At 40.8% G+C, this 19,516-nt stretch overlaps 1 protein-coding gene across 1 annotated transcript in view; it reads right to left on the reverse strand.

Moving 5' to 3' along the window:
* The window catches only part of GPR176 (G protein-coupled receptor 176), a 119,703-nt gene that overhangs the window by 2,280 nt on the left and 97,907 nt on the right, over positions 1-19,516 (reverse strand). The window contains exon 2 of the mRNA XM_021695558.1: positions 3,930-4,182. Within this exon, the coding sequence (XP_021551233.1) occupies positions 3,930-4,182 (253 nt within the window). The remainder of the gene's footprint in view (positions 1-3,929; positions 4,183-19,516) is intronic.

A 19,516-nucleotide genomic window follows, 5' to 3' on the forward strand; every position in this document is an offset into this window, starting at 1 on the left:
CAGCCAAATCTGGAGTCGACCTTACAACTCTATTAACATTCATCGCTCATGGGGCCAGGGAAGCAAGCATGTCTTCCTGGCATGAGATCTGTGCCAGGTACTGTACCAGGCACTGAGTTACAAAGATGAAAAGACACACAGCAATATCTCTAAACCCCATGGGGGAAAAGGCATGCAAGCGAGCAGGTATAACCAAGGAAATGATTGCTCTTCTAGAGGTATGCACAAAGGAGGGACGGGAAAAGGAGCACCTGGAAAAATGTCAACAGAAGGTGGCACTGTGGTGGTCTGGCAGGGGGCAAGCTGGGGGAGAATGTTCCAGGCTGAGGAAGATGCAATGTAAGCACAACATGACCATGGATGATCAGGAATGGATGGAGAGTGGTGAAATGGGTCCTAGGATCTCTTTCTGGGAGGGGGAAAAAAAGAGAAAGAAGTGCATAGGTTATGCATGCTCTCAATTTTTTTTTCTCTGAATATAGATACACTTTTCTAATCACAATTCCTTAATTCAATGTCAAAAAACAAAAAAAATCCAATGTCAAGGTGCTACACCCACACATGAATACATTCCCATTGGTCAACTGACAGGTAACAAAACCACACTTCCACTATGTACTGGAAAAGCACACGGGCTCATTAGAAATCATCTTGTTTATGTTTACATCTCTAGAAGATGATGCAGGAAGTGGCCTCCCAATGAACTCACTGACTAGGAGCCAGGAAACAAGTATCTGAGTGAGAAAGAAGTGAGAGAAAGGATTGTCTTCCCTTCACCTTCATGCCCACCAGCCTACACTTGCCAGCAATTGGTTTCCCTGCATAATAAACTAGGATTTTTTAAAGATTTTATTTATTTATTTATTTATTTATTTGAGAGAGAGAGAAACAGCATGAGAGGGGAGAGGGTCAGAGGGAGAAGCAGGCTCCCCGCTGAGCTGCGAGCCCGATGTGGGACTCGATCCCAGGACTCTGGGATCATGACCTGAGCTGAAGGTAGTCGCTTAACTGAGCCACCCAGGAGCCCTAAAATAGGATTTTTTTGTACCAGTCTTCTTTTTCTACTAAAAAGATGTATTTACTTTTTTTTTTAGTAATAGCAAAAATACAATCGATTTTCTGTGCTGGAAAGAAAATAAGGATTTCATATCATTTACATATTTTCTTGTCTAAGACTAAAGGCCCAGAAACCACCCACGGGGATTATTGCACTGCTTCAAGGCATGGTAGCAAATGATTCAGAATAATGTGTCCCCACTGTTGTTGCATCCTGTTGTAAAAATCTTTCAGGATTCATAGCAGCATTATTCAGAAGAGCCAAAAAGTGGAAACAACCGAAATGTCAACCAGTAAATGGGCAAACAATATCCATACAATGGAATATTATTCAGTAATAAAAAAGGAACGGGGCAAATTTTTAAGAGTAGATCCTAAGAGTTCTCATCACAAGAAAAAAAAAAACATTTCCTTCTCTTTTTTTCATATCTGTATGACATGATGAATGTTAACTGAACTTACTCTTCCACAATGTAAGTCCAGTCATCTTGCTGTACACCTTAAACTTATATAGTGCTGTATGTCAATTATAGCAAAAGGGATGAAGGAAAAAGGGATGAAGGACCGATGCTCGGGCACAGATGAACCTTGAAAACATGAAAGGCCGATGCAAAAGAACACACTGCATGATTCCACAATATGAAATGTCCCCCGCCCCCCAGCAAAGCAAACATACAGAGATAGATTAGTGGTTGCCTAGATCTGCGGGGGGGGGGGGGGGGAAATGACTGTAAATGAGCAGGTGGTCTCTTCTTAGGGTGAAAGTGTACTTTCCAGATATTCAGAGACCTCTTGCCAAGCATGAAAGAGACACACGCAGCAAAATGGCATCGCATGGAGCACCCTCAGCTTGTTGAAGGGATTGAGTGACCCACGGAATCTTTTTTGAATGAAAATTAGTCGACAACATTTAAAAACGATAAAATTCAGGGCACCTGGAGGCTCAGTAGAGTGCGCGACTTTTGCTCTCAGGGTTATGAGTTCGAGCACCACATTGGGTATAGAGATCACTTATACAATAAAATCTTAAAGATTTTATTTGTTTGACAGAGACACAGCGAGAGAGGGAACAAAAAAATAAATAAATAAAAATGGTAAAACTCCAGATTTCTGATTTCTCTTCTAAGAAAATAGAAAGTCCTGCCTACAGAGTCTAGATACCCACAAAGTAACTATTAGCTGCATCTGCTGGGTTATTGACCCCTATGAGCAGGAATGCAGACACAAAACCCCAACCTGGCCAGTGACACTTGGCTTTGTCACCTGCTTCACCTTCCCCTGGAGATGGTGATCTACTGAGAAACTTCCAAAGAGCTACAGTGGCTCCCAGCCAGATCTGACGGTACAATGATTGCAGACAATATATCTAAGGAAAAATGTGCCCATCGAAAGGGAAGCCTAGAGAAAGACAGACAAATATTGATGCAGCCTATCCAAGCACAGGCCATAAATAATTCATTTAGTTTTTCTTACTGCGGAGGAACCTTAGGCTCAGAAAGGTTAAGCCACTTTGCCCAAAGCAACCCAGCACAAAAGCTGTGTGTAGGTAGGGCTTAAAGCCACTTGGGGCTCCAGCCTCCCCTCTCTTAACCACAAAGTCAATGACTCCTCCTAGTACGCTGGAGACTTCGTGGGTCTGTGTGTCCCTCCATGCAGATGACCCAGGGCAGCTGACCAAATCAGAGTTCCAGGCCTGCGGTTGAAGGGACTCCACAGATTGGTTCTGCAATCCATGCCCTCATAGGTCATTAAGGTATCAAGTATGTTTTGAATGGATAAAGAGTTCAAAAATTCCAAATTCATGGGGCGCCTCGGTGGCTCAGTCGGTTAAGTGTCTGCCTTCGGCTCAGGTCATGATTCCAGGGTCCTGGGGATCGAGTCCCGCATCGGGATCCCTGCTCAGCAGGGAGCCTGCTTCTTCCTCTCCCTCTGTCCTGCCGCTCCCCCTGCTTGTGCTTGCACTCTCTTTCTCTCTTCAAATAAATAAATAAAATATTTTTTAAAAATAAAAATTCAAAATTTATGTAAAATCCATTAAAATGTATCAATGGGGATAAAGTCAGAAGACCCAGCACTTTCCCCTCAGCAACTTTTCCTCTCTGTAAATCTTGAAATCAAAAGTACTCATGGATGCAACTCCTCAGCTCTTGTTTGCTTATTTAGTTCTATTCTCTAAAATGTATTACTAACTCAAACTGTATTCATGAAGTACTCACAACGAAAGGAGAAGGCAGGAAGCTGCTGATTACGGAGATCTTTACACTTGACCCTGATAAATTTGATCCAATTATGTACAATGGCAGTAGCGAAGATATGATTCATTTCCAAGTGAACATCCTTTTAAAGAGGATGGGAAGAGAAAACAACCACCACCACAATATAGAGGCTTGGAAATCAATCCTCCAAAGGAATTCTGGTATTATCTTGCCAGGTCCAACTGGGCTGTCTAATCATTTGTTAAATCACCACTGAATTGTCCCCTTGTTCTTCCAGAAATGTTTTCATCCTACATCAAAAAGCACTAATTGCAGAGTTATCAATCAGATGAGCAATCTACTACAAATTGCAACGCAAATACCACCAATTCCAACCAAGCTGAAGCTACACCATGATCCAGCCTGCTCCAGCAACCTCATGATGAAACCCACCCCCCATGCCACGTCTTTTCTCAAGTCCTATTTTCCGTAGCTGCCGTGAAATCAACGTGTCTTTTGTGAGGCATATATTTCAGACATTCATTCTCTTTCTATTGACCATTAGCGAACTACTTAACAGTATGTGGAACATTGACTAGTCACCCTTTGCTTTGTGATGCTAATTTTTCAATACACTCGGAAAAAAAAAGCGTTGAACCCTGGGCTACCCAATCTTACCTGTCCAAGGCAATGGCAGGGAAGCTGAGGATAGTCACAGAGCAGAAGACTTTGTGCAAAAATTTGACGACCCTGCAGAAGAGCATGGTGTAGATCCACCAGCAGCAGTGAGGACTGGTGCTGAGGATGATGTCAAAGGGCACGCAGACCAGGCTGGTACAAATCCCGGAGCAGGCTAGGTTTTTAATGAACCTGTTGGTGACAGATTTGAACACGGTTGTTCGGCAAGTTGACCATAACACCATGAAGTTTCCTGGCCAGGTAGGCAAAAAAAAAAAAAAAAAAAAATTAAAATAAAAAAGTTTTTAAAATTAAAAATAAAAAATGAAAAGAAAGAAGACAAAGGAAAGAAAGGGACAGGTTAAAAAAAGATCTGAAAAACCACATTTGAGAGTTGATTTCAAAGGATTTCATGTAAATACGTACATATTCTATTGTCAATTTATGTGAAAGTATTAAATCACTATGTACACATCAAAAAGTCTAGAAGGATTTTTGGTGGTGAGTTCTGTTATTTAGTTTTAGACATAACAGTATTAGATATGACTCAGTCTCATCTGAGTATAAAGAATTTGCTAGGTATTACTTAATCTCACGCAAGTACTACTCTTACCAAGTTTGGAAATGACCTCCATGTTGCCAAACTCTGCAAGAGAAATATGACGCAAGCCACAAGTGTAATTAAAAATGTCTAGCAGCCGTATTTTGCAAAAAAAAGAAGAAGCAGGTGAAATTTTATTTATCCCAATATATCACAAACATTGTCGTTTCAACATGTAATCATTACTTTTAAAAGTACTGATGAGGGGCGCCTGGGTGGCTCAGTCAGTTAAGCGTCTGCCTTCGGCTCAGGTCATGATCCCAGGGTCCTGGAATCAAGTCCTGTGTCTGGCACCTTGCTCAGCGGGGAGCCTCCTGCTGTGCTCTCTCTCTCTCTCTCTAACAATAGGTAAAATCTTAAAAAAAAAAAAAAAGTACTGATAAGATACTTTTCATTCTTGTTTTTACACTGTCTTTGAAATTTGGTGTGCATTTTTTTAATTGAAATATAACTGCCATATAACATCAAATTCATTTTAGGTGTCCATGGTGTACAATTTGTTTTACACTTTTTTTTTTATGAAAGATTTTATTTATTTATTTGAGACAGAGAGAATGAGAGACAGAGAGCACGAGAGGGAGGAGGGTCAGAGGGAGAAGCAGACTCCCTGCAGAGCAGGGAGCCCGACACGGGACTCGATCCTGGGACTCCAGGATCATGACCTGAGCCGAAGGCAGTCGCTTAACCAACTGAGCCACCCAGGCGCCCTGTTTTACACTTTTTAAAAAAGATTTTATTTGAGAGACAGAAAGAGCACAAGCAGGGGAGCGGCAGGCAGAGGGAGAGAGAGAAGCACACATTTCAATTTGCACTAGTCACATCTGGAGTCCTTAATAGTGACTTGCAGCTAGCGGCTACTGTGTGGGATTGTACTGTGTTCTAGACCTTCAGCAGCAATGATGCAATGACACATCTTTGAGCATTCTCCTATTGTGGCTTCCACAGGCCTATAATCTGGTTTTCCTCCTACCTCCCCCCGCCCACTCTCTCATGTCCTGGCTGTTCCTCATCTTTCTTACGAGGCCCTTCTCTATCCTCTCTCTAGAGCCACTCTCTAGGCAAGATGACCCATTCAGGTGGCTCTTCATCAAAATGCTAATGACTCCCACATTCGTGTCTGATGTTAGACCTCTTTTCATTTCCACACTCCTATTCCCAACAAAATGTCTGATTCCCTTCCCTCTCAATCTGTTATCAAAGCCTGCCTACATGATCTGGTGCCTACCTGCCTAATCTCACTCCTCTCTTGCCTGGGCTTGCTAGGCACCAGCCACTCTGGCCTTTCCTTCCATTCCTGAAACAGGATCAAAGTTGAGCCTGTCCCAGTGCCTTTGCCCCAGTTTTTTATCCTGCGTAACATGCTCCCCGTATGTCTGGTTCCCTTGAAGTTAGGTCTCACTGTAATTGCTGCCTCCTCAGAGAGGCCTTCCTTAACCAGCTTTTTCTTTTAAATACTCACTGCTCCTCCCTCCATGACCCTCTCCTATAATACCCTGTTGGGGTCTTCATAGCTCTTATCATAATTACTAATTTACTTGTTTCCCTCCATTTCATGAGGACACAAACTGTGTCAATGTTGTTCACTGTTTTACAGCCCTACTGTTTTGCTCAGTATCTGGCACAGAACAGGCAGTCAGTAGATATTTACTGAATACATGGATCTGTAATCGGGAGACAAGTAGTAATCAAAAGTCCCTTTGGTTAAGCTAACACCTTTGGTAGTATGTTCATCATGTGAGAATATTCTAAGTCAGCAGTTCCCAAACCTCACTGTGCATCAGAATTGCTATACCAGACATGCTGAACCACAGTTAATGGGTATGGAACTGGGAATCTGCACTTAATAACAACTTTCCCAGATGGAAAGTTTCAGAAATCCCAGTCCTCAACAGAGGTAGCCTCCGCCCAAGAGTCTCCAAGTCTTCAGGTAGGCAGGGCAGCCTACCTTACGGTTAAAGCTTGTATGTGGTGAGGGAGCCAGGTCCATGGGGACAATGAGTCATGCCCCAAGGACATGGCGGCCTCCTGTGCACATGCTCAGAGGATGTGCTCTAACACTAAGCCAGAGCTCAGCCTCCCTTGGAAGGAGAGTGACAGAGCCAGGGAAGGAACAGCGGGGCCAGGGGCAACAGCTAGCCACTGCAAGGACCTGCCTCAGTGCCTGTGAGGTTGACATAACTGGTGTCAAGACTCTCTCTTCCAATACAATATTCTACAGCTACCTCTTATCTTCCAAAGATAAAAAACAGCCACTGTGTTGAGGTACGTAAGTAGGCCAGCTGCTTCCAGGAAATTCTCTCCCAAACTTTCCTTACGGCGGTATGTTGCCTCAGTGAGAAGAAACCAGCACTGTGAATATATACACATTTATTCGGTGTAAGAGCTGTTCATACGAATACCTCCACCTCAGGCCCCCTCACACTTTCCTGTCACCAAGGTGAGAGACTGAGCAATAATGATGTACTTGAAGCTCTGCTGATTTGGGGAATTTTTCCTCTGGCCTTTTCCCACTGAAGCACAGATTAGAATCGGGCTGAAGCATCTTCCCTCACTTAAGTTTTACAGAGAGAACATAAACTCTGGTAACCATCCAACTACGAAATAGCCCACTTAAAGAAATCTGCCCCAGCGCCTGGGTGGCTCAGTCACTTAAGCATCGGACTCTTATTTCAGCTCAGGTCATGATCTCAGTGTCATGAGATCAACCCCCGAGTTGGGCTCCTTGCTCAGCAGGCAGTCTTCTTGAGATTCTCTCTCCCCCTCTGCCCCTCCTCCTGCATGCAGCACGTGCTTTAAATAAAATCTAAGAAAGAAATAGGAAGGAAGGAAGGAAGGAAGGAAGGAGTAAGTCTACCATGAAGACCAAGTACATGTCACAGTATCTTCAGTTGTCAAAATCAGGGGTATTTCCAGTCTACTTGGGTCTTCCCATAATAATCCTTCCTTATTCTAAATCAAGACCTTTAGGATTTTCTTTTTCTCTTATCACTGTCAATATTCTTACTTTGGTAGATTATGCTGAATAAAACATTGTGAGTAACAAACAGACAAGACAATTCATTGCAAAGGAGAGGACAGGCTGTGGGCCAGGGTCTCTCGAGCACACAGTAGATTCCTGAAACTTAACTGAAGCTAATTTCTATTATTTCTCATACTCTATTCTCCTTTCTTTCCCTCCCCCTCCCAGTTGTGCCAGGCATACTATTTTATTGTTTTTTTTTAATCATACATTTTATTTGTATCTTCACACTTTCATACACAAGTTATTATTGAAAAACCTGAGACTGCTATAGTCACATTTTATCTCCACTTATTTATAAAACGGTAGGTGGCATCTGGAGCCTAATCCCTTTTGCTATTAAGAACCTGAAGCTGAAGAAGCCTGAGTTCTTCCCATTTTCTAAACCACCTCTCTCCTCACTTAAAAACTGACTTCTTTGGTTCTAAAAACCTGAATTAGACCATAATATCAGGAGAGGAGCATCCACACGCAATCTCTAATTGACCACACATAAGAAAACAAGTATGTGTATATATACTCTCACACACACACACACACACACACACACACACACTCACACTTACCAGCACATGAGCAGACACATACACATTCATGCACACAAATATACAACAAAGTAAAATAATTACATTTTTGGTCATTTCATCTTATTAGCACTTTATTTTTCTTAAGATTTTATGTATTTGAAGAGAGAGCAAGAGAGCACAAGCAGGGGGAGCAGTAGAAGGAGAGGCTTCCGCTGAGCAGGGAGCCCGATGCGGGACTCAATCCCAGGATCCGGAGATCATGACTAGAGCCGAAGGCAGACACTTAACCATCTGAGCCACTCAGGCGCCCCTTATTAGCACTTCAGATTCTTCTTAGCTTTATAAGGCATCCTAAGGATAACTCACTATATATTTTAAGTAACACAATATTCAACATTGAGATACTTTTTTAGAGATCATGTTCTAAATCACCTAATGCCCCTTGGAAATAATTCAAGTTCTGTACCCATTATTTCTCCCTATATATACTCATTATACATTCTAATACTGGATTCCATGACAATATTCAGTGGCCAAGCTGTGGGCACAGCAACACGGTACACACTCACAACACACACAACCAAGAGGGAAAGAAGAGGTAGAGGGTGATGGCATTGGGACAAACCTACCTTCCCTGGGACTACTGTTACTCTATCATTCCTCCCAATCTAAAATACAAATAAAGATTTCTCTTTATACCGTATACTTCCAACTTAAAAATAATTGATGTTGAAGACATAGACATGTCAATTAACTACTACTCACACATAGTGCTTGGGGAAATAACCAGGAAATTTTTTTCCAACTACATTTTGCCTCTAAAAAATTTGACTGTGGCTGTCCTTTTTAAGTGGTTCACAGGCTTTGCATATTTGAGAGTAACAATCCTGTGTTAAAGGGACTAATAACCAAAATGAAATATTCCAAAAGTGCCTTGGAAAGGAGTATGCCTTTGGGAATCCTCCTGGGAAAACATTTAACTCTTTAAAAACAATCAGCTTCCCCAGAGACTTACAGCAGCGAAAAAATTCATGGTCATGCTTTTCCAGAAAGCTAACATTCTTAACACCCAGAACATTCTAAAAATTGAATCTTGAAAAAAGCAAATGAACACTGGAGGCAAATGTTAAATTATAAGAAAAACCCTAAGACAACAGACTGCCAAGAGAGAGGCCAAAGTGAATGAGCAGGGGTTAGAAAGACTACAGAGGAATGTTTACTCTCAGCAAACACCATGTAATATAAGAGCAAAGTCTAAGCAAATTAGGTCATACTATTCCATAATAGAAGAAACAGAACAGACAACTACTTTGTGTAGAATGGAATTTTAGATTTCTTCTTTGCTTCAGTTTGCACCACCCCCCCCAAAAAAATAACCAAGAACAGAATCTCTTAAGGTTAAAAGAATTATGTAAAAAGAATATTAATAAATGACTTTAATTAACATGCCAGATAATAATAGGAATGATTTTTACCCTGTATTTTTACTTAAAGTGGCTTTCCTATAGACAGCAAAGAATTGGCCCTTCCTTCTTTAACTGATCTGACAATCTCTTTTAATTTGTGTTTAGATCATTTACATTTAGTGTAAATATTGATATGGTTGGAGTAAAATCTGCCATCTTGCCATTTGTTTCCTATTTGTCCCATCCATTTTTTGTTCCTTTTTTCCTCTTTATCATCCTGATTTTGGATTGAATATTTTTTAGAATTCCACTCTATTTCCACTATTGTCTTATTTACACATCTTCTCAAAATGTTTGTAGCAGTTTCCCTGTGTTTACTATTTACATCTTTTTTTTTTTTTAAGATTTTATTTATTTGAGAGAGATAGCGAGAGCAGGAACACAAACGGGGGAGTGGGAGAGGGAGACGCAGGCTCCCCACTGAGCAGGAAGCCCAATGTGAGGCTTGATCCCAGGACCCTGGGATCATATCTGAGCTGAAGGCAGACGCTTAACGACTGAGCCACCCACGCACCCCTACTATTTACATCTTTAATTACAGTTTACTTTCAAATTTCTATTATAGTGCTTCACATGTAGTGTAAGAATCTTGCACTTCCATTGTCATACTTTACTTTTATATAAACTATAAACCCAAAGTACAATGCAGAAATTTTCATTTTCAACAGCTGATTAGAGTAATTTAAAATAAAAGAAAGAAGATTTTTATATTTATCTTCACTTTTATCACTTTGGGAGATCTTCATTTCTTTCTTTCTTTTTTTTTTTTTTTTAAGATTTTATTTATTTATTTGAGACAGAGAGAATGAGAGAGAGAGAGCACATGAGAGGGGGGAGGGTCAGAGGGAGAAGCAGGCTCCCTGCCAAGCAGGGAGCCCGATGCGGGACTCGATCCAGAGACTCGATCCAGAGACTCGATCCAGGGACTCCAGGATCATGACCTGAGCCGAAAGCAGTCGCTTAACCAACTGAGCCACCCAGGCGCCCGGGAGATCTTCATTTCTTTGTGTATATCCAAGTTTCGGCATGGTATCATGTTCCTCATGCCTGAAAAACTTCTCTTAACATTTCTTGTAGTGCAGGTCTGCTAGTAATTAATTCTCTCAGAGTTTGTCTAAAAATGTCTCTCTTTCTCCTTCACTTTTGAAAGATGTGTTTGCTGGATATAATTTTCTGAGCTGAGTGGGGTTTTTCTCCAGTACCTGACAGAAGTCACTTTATTGTCTTCTGGATTTTGTAGTTTCTGATAATATGTCTGCCTTAAATCTTACCTTTGTTGTTCTGCATGTATTCTATTTTCTTTAACGTCCTTCAGGATTTTCTCTCTTTGGTTTTTAGCAGTTTGAAGTGTCTAGAAGTGTGTGTGTGTGTGTGTGTGTGTGTGTGTGTACACCTGGTTAGGGCACTCTGAACTTCTTGGATCTATGGTTTGATATCTTTTATTTTTTTTGGAAAATTCCTAGCCATTCAGTATCTCTTCAAGTATCTCTTCGGCCCCATTCTCTCTCACTTCTACTTCGGGGATTCTAATTACATGTAGTTTTGTGTGGTAAACAGAATAATGCCCTACCACCAAAGATGTCTATACCCTAATACCTGCAACCTATGAATATATTAGGTTACATGACAAAGAGGAATTAAGGTTCCTGTTCAGTTGACCTTAAGACAGGGAGATTATCCTGGATTATCACAGTTTTCAAAAATTCTCTATCTGATAATTTCAATACCTAGATCATATGTTAGTTAAGATCTCTGATTGTCTCTTGAAGTGGGTTATTTTCCTTGCTTTTTATGTCTCATGATTTTAGGTTGAAAGCTATATATCATCTTTAGGATAGTAGATACTGGTAAATAGTATCTACAGGACATTTGGACAGACATGCATAAACAAACACTCACACACAATGATACCAAAACACTAGTTAGGTCAGATTCCAGATCCCAGGCCATGGGTTAGCAACCTCATTTAGTAGTCCCATAAATATACACAGGATTTACATAGGCAAAAACCAGGAAATAACATTTTTTAAACAAATTTTATTATTTATTATGATTATTATTGTTATTTCAGAGGAAGAGAGAGATGAGGGGCAGAGGGAATCTTTTTTTTTTTTAAAGATTTTATTTATTTATTTGACAGAGAGAGAGATAGTGAGAGCAGGAACACAAGCAGGGGGAGTGGGAGAGGGAGAAGCAGGCTTCCCGCTGAGCAGGGAGCCCGACGTGGGGCTCGATCCCAGGAGCCTGGGATCATGACCCGAGCCGAAGGCAGACGCTTAACGACTGAGCCACCCAGGCACCCCGGGGCAGAGGGAATCTTAAGCAGGCTCCATGTCCACCATGGAGCCCAAAGTGGGGCTCAATCTCATGCCCCTGAGATCATGACCTCAGCTGCTTAACTGACTGAACCACCCAGGCACCCCAAGAAATAACATGTTTGATAATTTTTTAAAGTGAGAGAACAGGAAAAGAAGATAAGGAAAAAGAGGAAGACTGGGTACAAATATAAATAATTTATGTGGAGTAGACACCTCCCATTACTACACCATTCCACAGACCTATGGTTCCTAAATCTTCGTAATCATTAGGATCACCTGGGAAGCTTTTAACATACAGATTCCTAGGTCTCAGCCCAACCAAATAAGAACGCTGGAAGATCTGGGCATCTTAATTTTATGTGCTCAGTAGGAAGTTCTGATAACAGCCAGGGAGCACTACCACAGCCACTCACTGTCAGCCTTCACCATACTGAGCATCTCAATGTAATCATTGTTTTTTTTTCCAAATATAAAGAGAGCCCTTCCCCAGTACTGAAAGCAAAAACATGCCAAGTCACACTGAGCTCTAATTATAATCTCTATGGAGCCCCAAGGAAATCCTTCTCTGGTCAGTGATCAGTGCTAGACTGCTGCTCAGCTTCTCAACATGGCCTGCAGACACAGGATGAGCTACAGCTGCAGAAACAGCTTTTCCTACCAGAGGAGAAATACAAGAAAGGATGACATCTTTGACCAGTTTTCATTATCCACGCTCACTGACTCAAGGCATCTTTCCCAGCTGCTCACCATTGGCAAAACAGGAAGGATAGACAGATTTTAATTAACTTTAATCCATTTATTTCCAGTTTTAAAAATGAGCTCATTCATGCCATAGCCATAAAGTACATTGGGAGCATATATTTTGTTTTACAAAGAAGAGGGGGAAAAATTGAAAAATAAGGTGTCAAGGCAGGATGAAACAGGAGAATGAACCCAAGAGTCTTGCTCTCTGGGCTACAGTTCTGATTACTGTGTAATATAATTTATATCTTGGTCATTAGAACTGCTCTAATTACTTGGGAGGTCTAGAACTTCAGGGCACCATTTTTGTTTCGGGCTTTTTTTGTGTGTTTCCCGAGTGAAACACTTTATTGTTTCTTTTTTTTTTTTTTAAGATTTTATTTATTTATTTGACAGAGAGACAGCGCAAGTAGGCAGAGCGGCAGGTAGAGGGAGAGAGAGAAGCAGGCCCCCCGCGGAGCAGGGAGCCCGATGCGGGGCTCGATCCCAGGACCCTGGGATCATGACCTGAGCCGAAGGCAGATGCTTAACCAACTGAGCCACCCAGATGCCCCATTGTTTCTTATAATTATTAAGGCAACACATAATTTTTAAAATTCAGACATGAATAAATAAATAAATAATGAAGAAGAAGAAACAAGATAGTAAAAATAAATAATAAAGGAACAAGTAAAAATTACACACCCAGTGGTAACCATCTGTAAGCTTAAACTATTTATCCTTCCAAACTTCTTGTTATATATACACACTTTTGTTTATGCCAGTGGGACCAACCTATGCATACTGTTTTGTTTGTTTGTTTTTGTAAGATTTTACTTATTTCTTTGAGAGAGCAAGAGAGAGCATGAGCAGGGGGAGGGGCAGAAGGAGAGGGAGACAAGCAGACTCTGCTGAGCACAGAGCCAACGCAGGGCACAGGGCTCGATCCCAGGACTCCGAGATCATGACCTGAGCCAAAGTCAGACGTTTAACCCACTGAGCCACCCAGGTGCCCCTGCACACTGGTTTTTAACTAGATCTTCTCACCGTATCAACCATCTTTCTATGCTACATAAAAGCAACAGTGCTTTTACAATTATACCCAAATTTATTTCATCTTTGCATACTGGTGAGTTTTTTTTAAAGCTGTTTCCAATATATCCATCTCTATAATGCTGGGATCTACATCCTTATATATATAAATCTTTGCCAATTAAACTGATTATTTACTAAGGACAAATTCCTAGAAGCAGAATTTCTTTTCTTTTTTTTTTTTTTAAAGATTTATTTATTTATTTATTTGAGAGAGAGAGAATGAGAGAGAGCACATGAGAGGGGGGAGGGTCAGAGGGAGGAGCAGACTCCCTGCCGAGCAGGGAGCCCGATGTGGGACTCGATCCCGGGACTCCAGGACCGTGACCCGAGCCGAAGGCAGTCGCTTAACCAACTGAGCCACCCAGGCGCCCTAGAAGCAGAATTTCTGAGTCAAAATACTTACACATTTTTATATATGTCATTAAATGACCCCCCACAAAAGGCATATGAGAGAGTTGGTTTCCCCATATGCTTGCTAAAAATTCTGCAGTCTCACGAAAATGTTTGGAATTTGGCAGCTTCCTCAATCCTAGGAATCATGTTTTCCTTATTTCTAGAAAATTTTCAACCATTGCTATTTTGAATTTTGCCCTACCCTCTTTCTCTTTATTCTCTACTTCTGGAACCCATGTTGAACTTATACTAGGCTTCATTCTATTGGTTATATCTCTTGACCTTTTCATTCATATTCTCCATCAATTCATCATCTTCTGACAGCTGGGTGGTATTTCCCAGGTCTACCTTCCATTTTACCAATTCTCAATTCATCTGAAAATCAAATCATACTTTTTTTATAGCTTATTGAGTATTAAGCTTTTTGAAATCTGAATTTGGATCTATAACTAGTAGAACTGCCTATTCTTATTTCCAGTGTCCAGTTATTTTACCCTAAGCTTCCATTCCTTAATATGTAATCATGTTTTTAAATGCTCATAGTTTCTTTCAGATTATTCTGCTGTGTCTAGTTCTTTGGTGGCTCAATCCCCAGACTCCGGGATCACGACCTGAGCCAAAGGTAGCTGTTCAACGACTAAGCCACCAGGAGCCCTCTCATATGATTTTTAATGTTCACTTATGAGCACATCATTTGTGGGGGTTGTTTTTCCCTAGGAAGCTGTATTCCCTGGTTATAGAAGTATCCCAGGGGGGGCGCGGGGGTGGCTCAGTCGTTAAGCGTCTGCCTTCGGCTCAGGTCATGGTCCCAGGGTCCCGGGATCGAGCCCCGCATCGGGCTCCCTGCTTGGCCAGGAGCCTGCTTCTCCCTCTGCCACTCCCCCTGCTTATGTTCCCTCTCTCGCTGGGTCTCTCTCTGTCAAAAAATAAATAAAATCTTAAAAAAAAAAAAAAAGAAGTATCCCAGGGATGCTGGGTGGCTCAGTCAGTTGAGCATCTGCTTTGGCTCAGGTCATGATCCCAGGGTCCAGGGATCAAGCCCCACATTGGGCTCCTTGCTCAGTGGGGAGCCTGCTTCTCCCTCTCCCTCTGTCTGCTGCTCCCCCTGCTTGTGCTCTCTCTCTCTCTCTGACAAATAAATAAAATCTTTTACAACAACAAAAAAAGTATTCCAAGCGGCTAGCCAAGCACACATTAGTACTTTGTTGCACTTTTGTATCCAAATAAAAGACAATATGGTTGAAGGTCCATTCTGAGAAAGGTTAAGTGTGTAGGGAAATTTTTATCCTAGGGAGAGACAGGATACTTCAATGACTAAGCACAAGAGCACAGACTTTGAAACCTTACTTCTGGATTCTAGTCCCACCTCTACCATTTCGTAACTATGTGATATTGGATGAATTAAATTTCCTGTGCCTCAGTTTCATCACCTGCAAAGTGGGCATACTAACAATGCCTCCAACCTTGGGGCAATGTGAGGATTAAATCAAACAATGCAAGTAAGATATGTACAGCAGTGAGAAGAGCTTCTTGCACATAATATGTGATAGTTAAGTGTTATATATGTTACGGTTACCACTAGTTGCACAAAGGAGAGGTCTGACAAACGGAAAGAGTGAGAGGTTGGCCAAGAAGAAAAGAAACCTGGAGCCATGTATAAAGATGGAAGAGGACAGTTCACTGGAGGGACTTAGAAGTAATCAGGACTGAGAAACAAAGTCGGACTGACTGGCCTCTGAGTTCCAAAAGGAAGAGTGGAGTATGGCAAGGAAGAATCACCCAGGTTTAACCCATGGAGGTCTCTTGAGTGGTGCTGCTCTGGCAGAATCATAGCAGATCGTCTCATGGGGTCAGGATGGGGCCCTGATACTATCGCATTTAAGCAGCTGTAGCGAACACAGAGCTGTCTCCTTCCTCAGGCCTGCAGGACACACAGCTTGTCTCCATTCTCCTCGCCATCTGTAGTCAGCGACTTCACTAAAGCCTTGTCTCCCTGGTGGGACTGGAGGGTGGGTGGGCAGGAGCCACCACAAGATCTGCTACTTTGTAGGACATCCAGCCTCCACTTGCATTGCACTTGAGAGGTCTCAGATGAAGGATGTCTCTTCTCCAGATGGGGTCCTGCTCCTAGAATCCATCAAGCCCATAGCAGCACACAAACATGATATATCTTTTCTTAAAAAATATTTATTTACTTATTTAGTTTAGAGAGAGAGAGAGCATGAGTTGGGGGAAAGGAGCAGAGGGAGAGGAACAAGCAGACTCTGCCCTGAGCACAGAGCCCAACACAGGGCTTGTTCCCAGGACCCTGAGATCATGACCTGAGTCGCAATTAAAAGTTCAGAAGCTCAACAAACTGAGCCACCCAAGCGTCCTTATAATATATCCTTTATTTTTAAGATTTTATTTATTTATTTTATTTATTTATTTGAGAGAGACAGCGCACAAAGGGAGAGTGGGAGGGAGAAGCAGACTCTCCGCTGAGCAGAGAGCCCAATGCAGGACTCGATCCCATGACCCTGAGATCATGACCTGAGCCTTAACTGACTAAGCCACCCAGGGCTCCCATGATTTATCTTAATAGAGCACCAGAGTGAATTAAAAACTACAAAAGGCCAAGAAAATTAAAAAAAGGAATCAATGATCTTGGCATGGTTTCGTTAAAAAAATTTTAAAATCTCAAAAGTAATGGTGACTGCCTGATAATGCTTTAAATCCAATTATCTAAACAGCTTGACATCAGCAAGACAGTTATTCAGGGCACAGGCTTTAGAGTCAGAAGACCTTTGCCAAGTTATTTAACTTTGTTAAGCCCCAGTTTCCTCATTTTTATAAACAGGGGTAGAAATAGTAATAACACTTAAATGGTTGTTATGAAGGCAAAATCCATAAAATGACTTTAAGACAATGCTGGTAAGCACTCAAATATTGGCCAACATTTTATTATGAACTGGGAGCTCTATGAAACTACAAGGTACTAAAGAACAAAAATAGAATCTAAGAAATGTGAGAATCCACAAAAGAACAAAACATGAATTTGTGCAGTTATTTATAGCAAGAATAAAAACATAGAAAATCCTAAAAACTCCACCAAAAAACTAGTAGAAGTAATAACGAATTCAGTAAAGTGGCAGGATACAAAATTAATACCAAGAATCAGTAGCATTTCTATACACTAAAAGCGAAAAGAGCAAAAAGATAAATTTTTAATAAAAACACCCATTTACAATTGCACCAAAAAGAGTAAGAAACCTAGGAATAAATTTAACCAAAGACGTGAAAGACCTGTGCTCTAAAAACTGTAAAACACTGATGAAATGAAGATGGCACCAACAAATAGGAAGACATTCCACGCTCATGAACTGGAGAAACAAATATTGTTAAAATGTCCATACTACTCAAAGCAATTTACACATTCAATGTGATCCCTATCAACATACCAATAGCATTTTCCACAGAACTAGAAAACATAATCCTAAAATTTGTATGGAACCACAAAGACCCCCAATAGCCAAAGCAATCCTGAGAAAGAAGGACAAAGCTGGAGGTATCACAATCCCAGATTTCAAGATATAATACAAAGCTGCAATAATCAAAACAGCATAATATGGGCACAAAAATAGACACATACATCAATAGAACAGAACAGACAGCCCAGAAATAAACCCATTGCTTATATGGTCAATCAATCTATGACAAAGGAGGCAAGAATATACAATGGGAAAACACAGTCTCTTCAGTAAATGGTGCTGGGAAAACTGGACAGCTACATGTGAAAGAATGGGAGTGGACCACTTACACCATACCCAAAAAGAAACTCAACAGATTAAAGACTTAAAATGTGAGACCTGAAAACAAAGTCCTAAGAGAAAATATAGGCAGTAATTTCTCTGACATTGGCTGTAGAACATTTTTTAGATATGTCTCCTCTGGCGAGAAAAACAAAAGCAAAAATAAACTACTGGGACTACATCAAAATAAAAAGCTTTTGCACAGCAAAGGAAACCACCAACAAAATGAAAGACAATCTGCTGAATGGGAGAAGATATTTGCAGATAATATATCTGATAAGGGGTTCACATCCAAAATATATAAAGAACTTATACAACTCAACACCAAAAAACCCCACAAATAATCCAACAAAAAAATCCAACATCCAAATGGCCAACAGACACATGAAAAGATGTTCAACATCACTCATATCAGGAAAATGCAAATCAAAGCCACAATGGGATACCACCTCACATCAATTAGAATGGCTAAAATAAAAAAGACAAAAAATAATATGTGTTGACAAGGATGTGGAGAAAAAGAAACCCTCATACACTGTTCATGGGAATGTAACTTGGTACAGTCACTGTGGAAAACAGTGTGGAGGTTCCTAAAAAAATTAAAAATAGAATTACCATACGATCCAATAATGCCACTATTGCATATTTACCCAAAGAAAATGAAAACATTAATTTGAAAAGATATATGCATCTCTGTTTATTGCAGCATTATTTACAATAGCCAAGATATGGAAGCAACCTAAGTGTCCATCAATAGAGGAATGAATAAGAAAAATGTGGTACATGTGCACACACACACACACACAATGGAAAACTACAGAGCCATAAAAAGATAAGATAGTGCCGGGGCGCCTGGGTGGCTTAGTCGTTAAGCGTCTGCCTTCGGCTCAGGTCATGATTCCAGGGTCCTGGGATCGAGCCCCACGTCGGGCTCCCTGCTCCGCGGGAAGCCTACTTCTCCCTCTCCCACTCCCCCTGCTTGTGTTCCTGCTCTCACTATCCCTCTCTCTGTCAAATAAATAAATTAATTTAATTTAATTTTTTTGCCACCAGTATCAGAATTATGGCCAAAAAGAATGTGAAGGAGAAACCAGCTTGTACCAGAGAGCTATGTCTCGTGATTTTCAATACAATTTGCTCTTCCTCCCCAACTAAAATTTGAGCCTCTCCCTCTCTAATGAAGAGTCAATTTGCTATAACTTGTGATTAAACCATCTAATAGCTGCCCAACTCTGTTTTAAGCTGATCTCTATTAGCATGAAAAAATTATGTTACTTTAGTTACAATTAATTTGATTCCAGAGTTTTTTCTGAAATGATATGGGAGGTTCAAATTAACCAGGAATTGAATAGCAGGAAGAAGCTATGCGGTAAGTTTGTTAAAATTCATGATGAATTTTAAATAATTACTTTGAATGAAAAGCATCTTATGAAATATATATTCCCAGTCTAACCTTGTATGATTTCTCCTTGGAATACTTGTCCACAATGATAAAATATTAACAAGATTCACTTCAGTAATACATAGGAATAGATAAAAAGACTTCAACGATGGCCTCTTCCAGTCAGCTCCTGTGAAGTCACACAAAGGATTTTAGGTGAGTCTATACAGCAAATGCACATAGGTTTTAGCAACAGTGGTACCCCAAAAGGTAAGG

This window comes from Neomonachus schauinslandi, chromosome 9 (genome assembly GCF_002201575.2).
Source record: "Neomonachus schauinslandi chromosome 9, ASM220157v2, whole genome shotgun sequence".
Taxonomy (NCBI): Eukaryota; Metazoa; Chordata; class Mammalia; order Carnivora; family Phocidae; genus Neomonachus; species Neomonachus schauinslandi.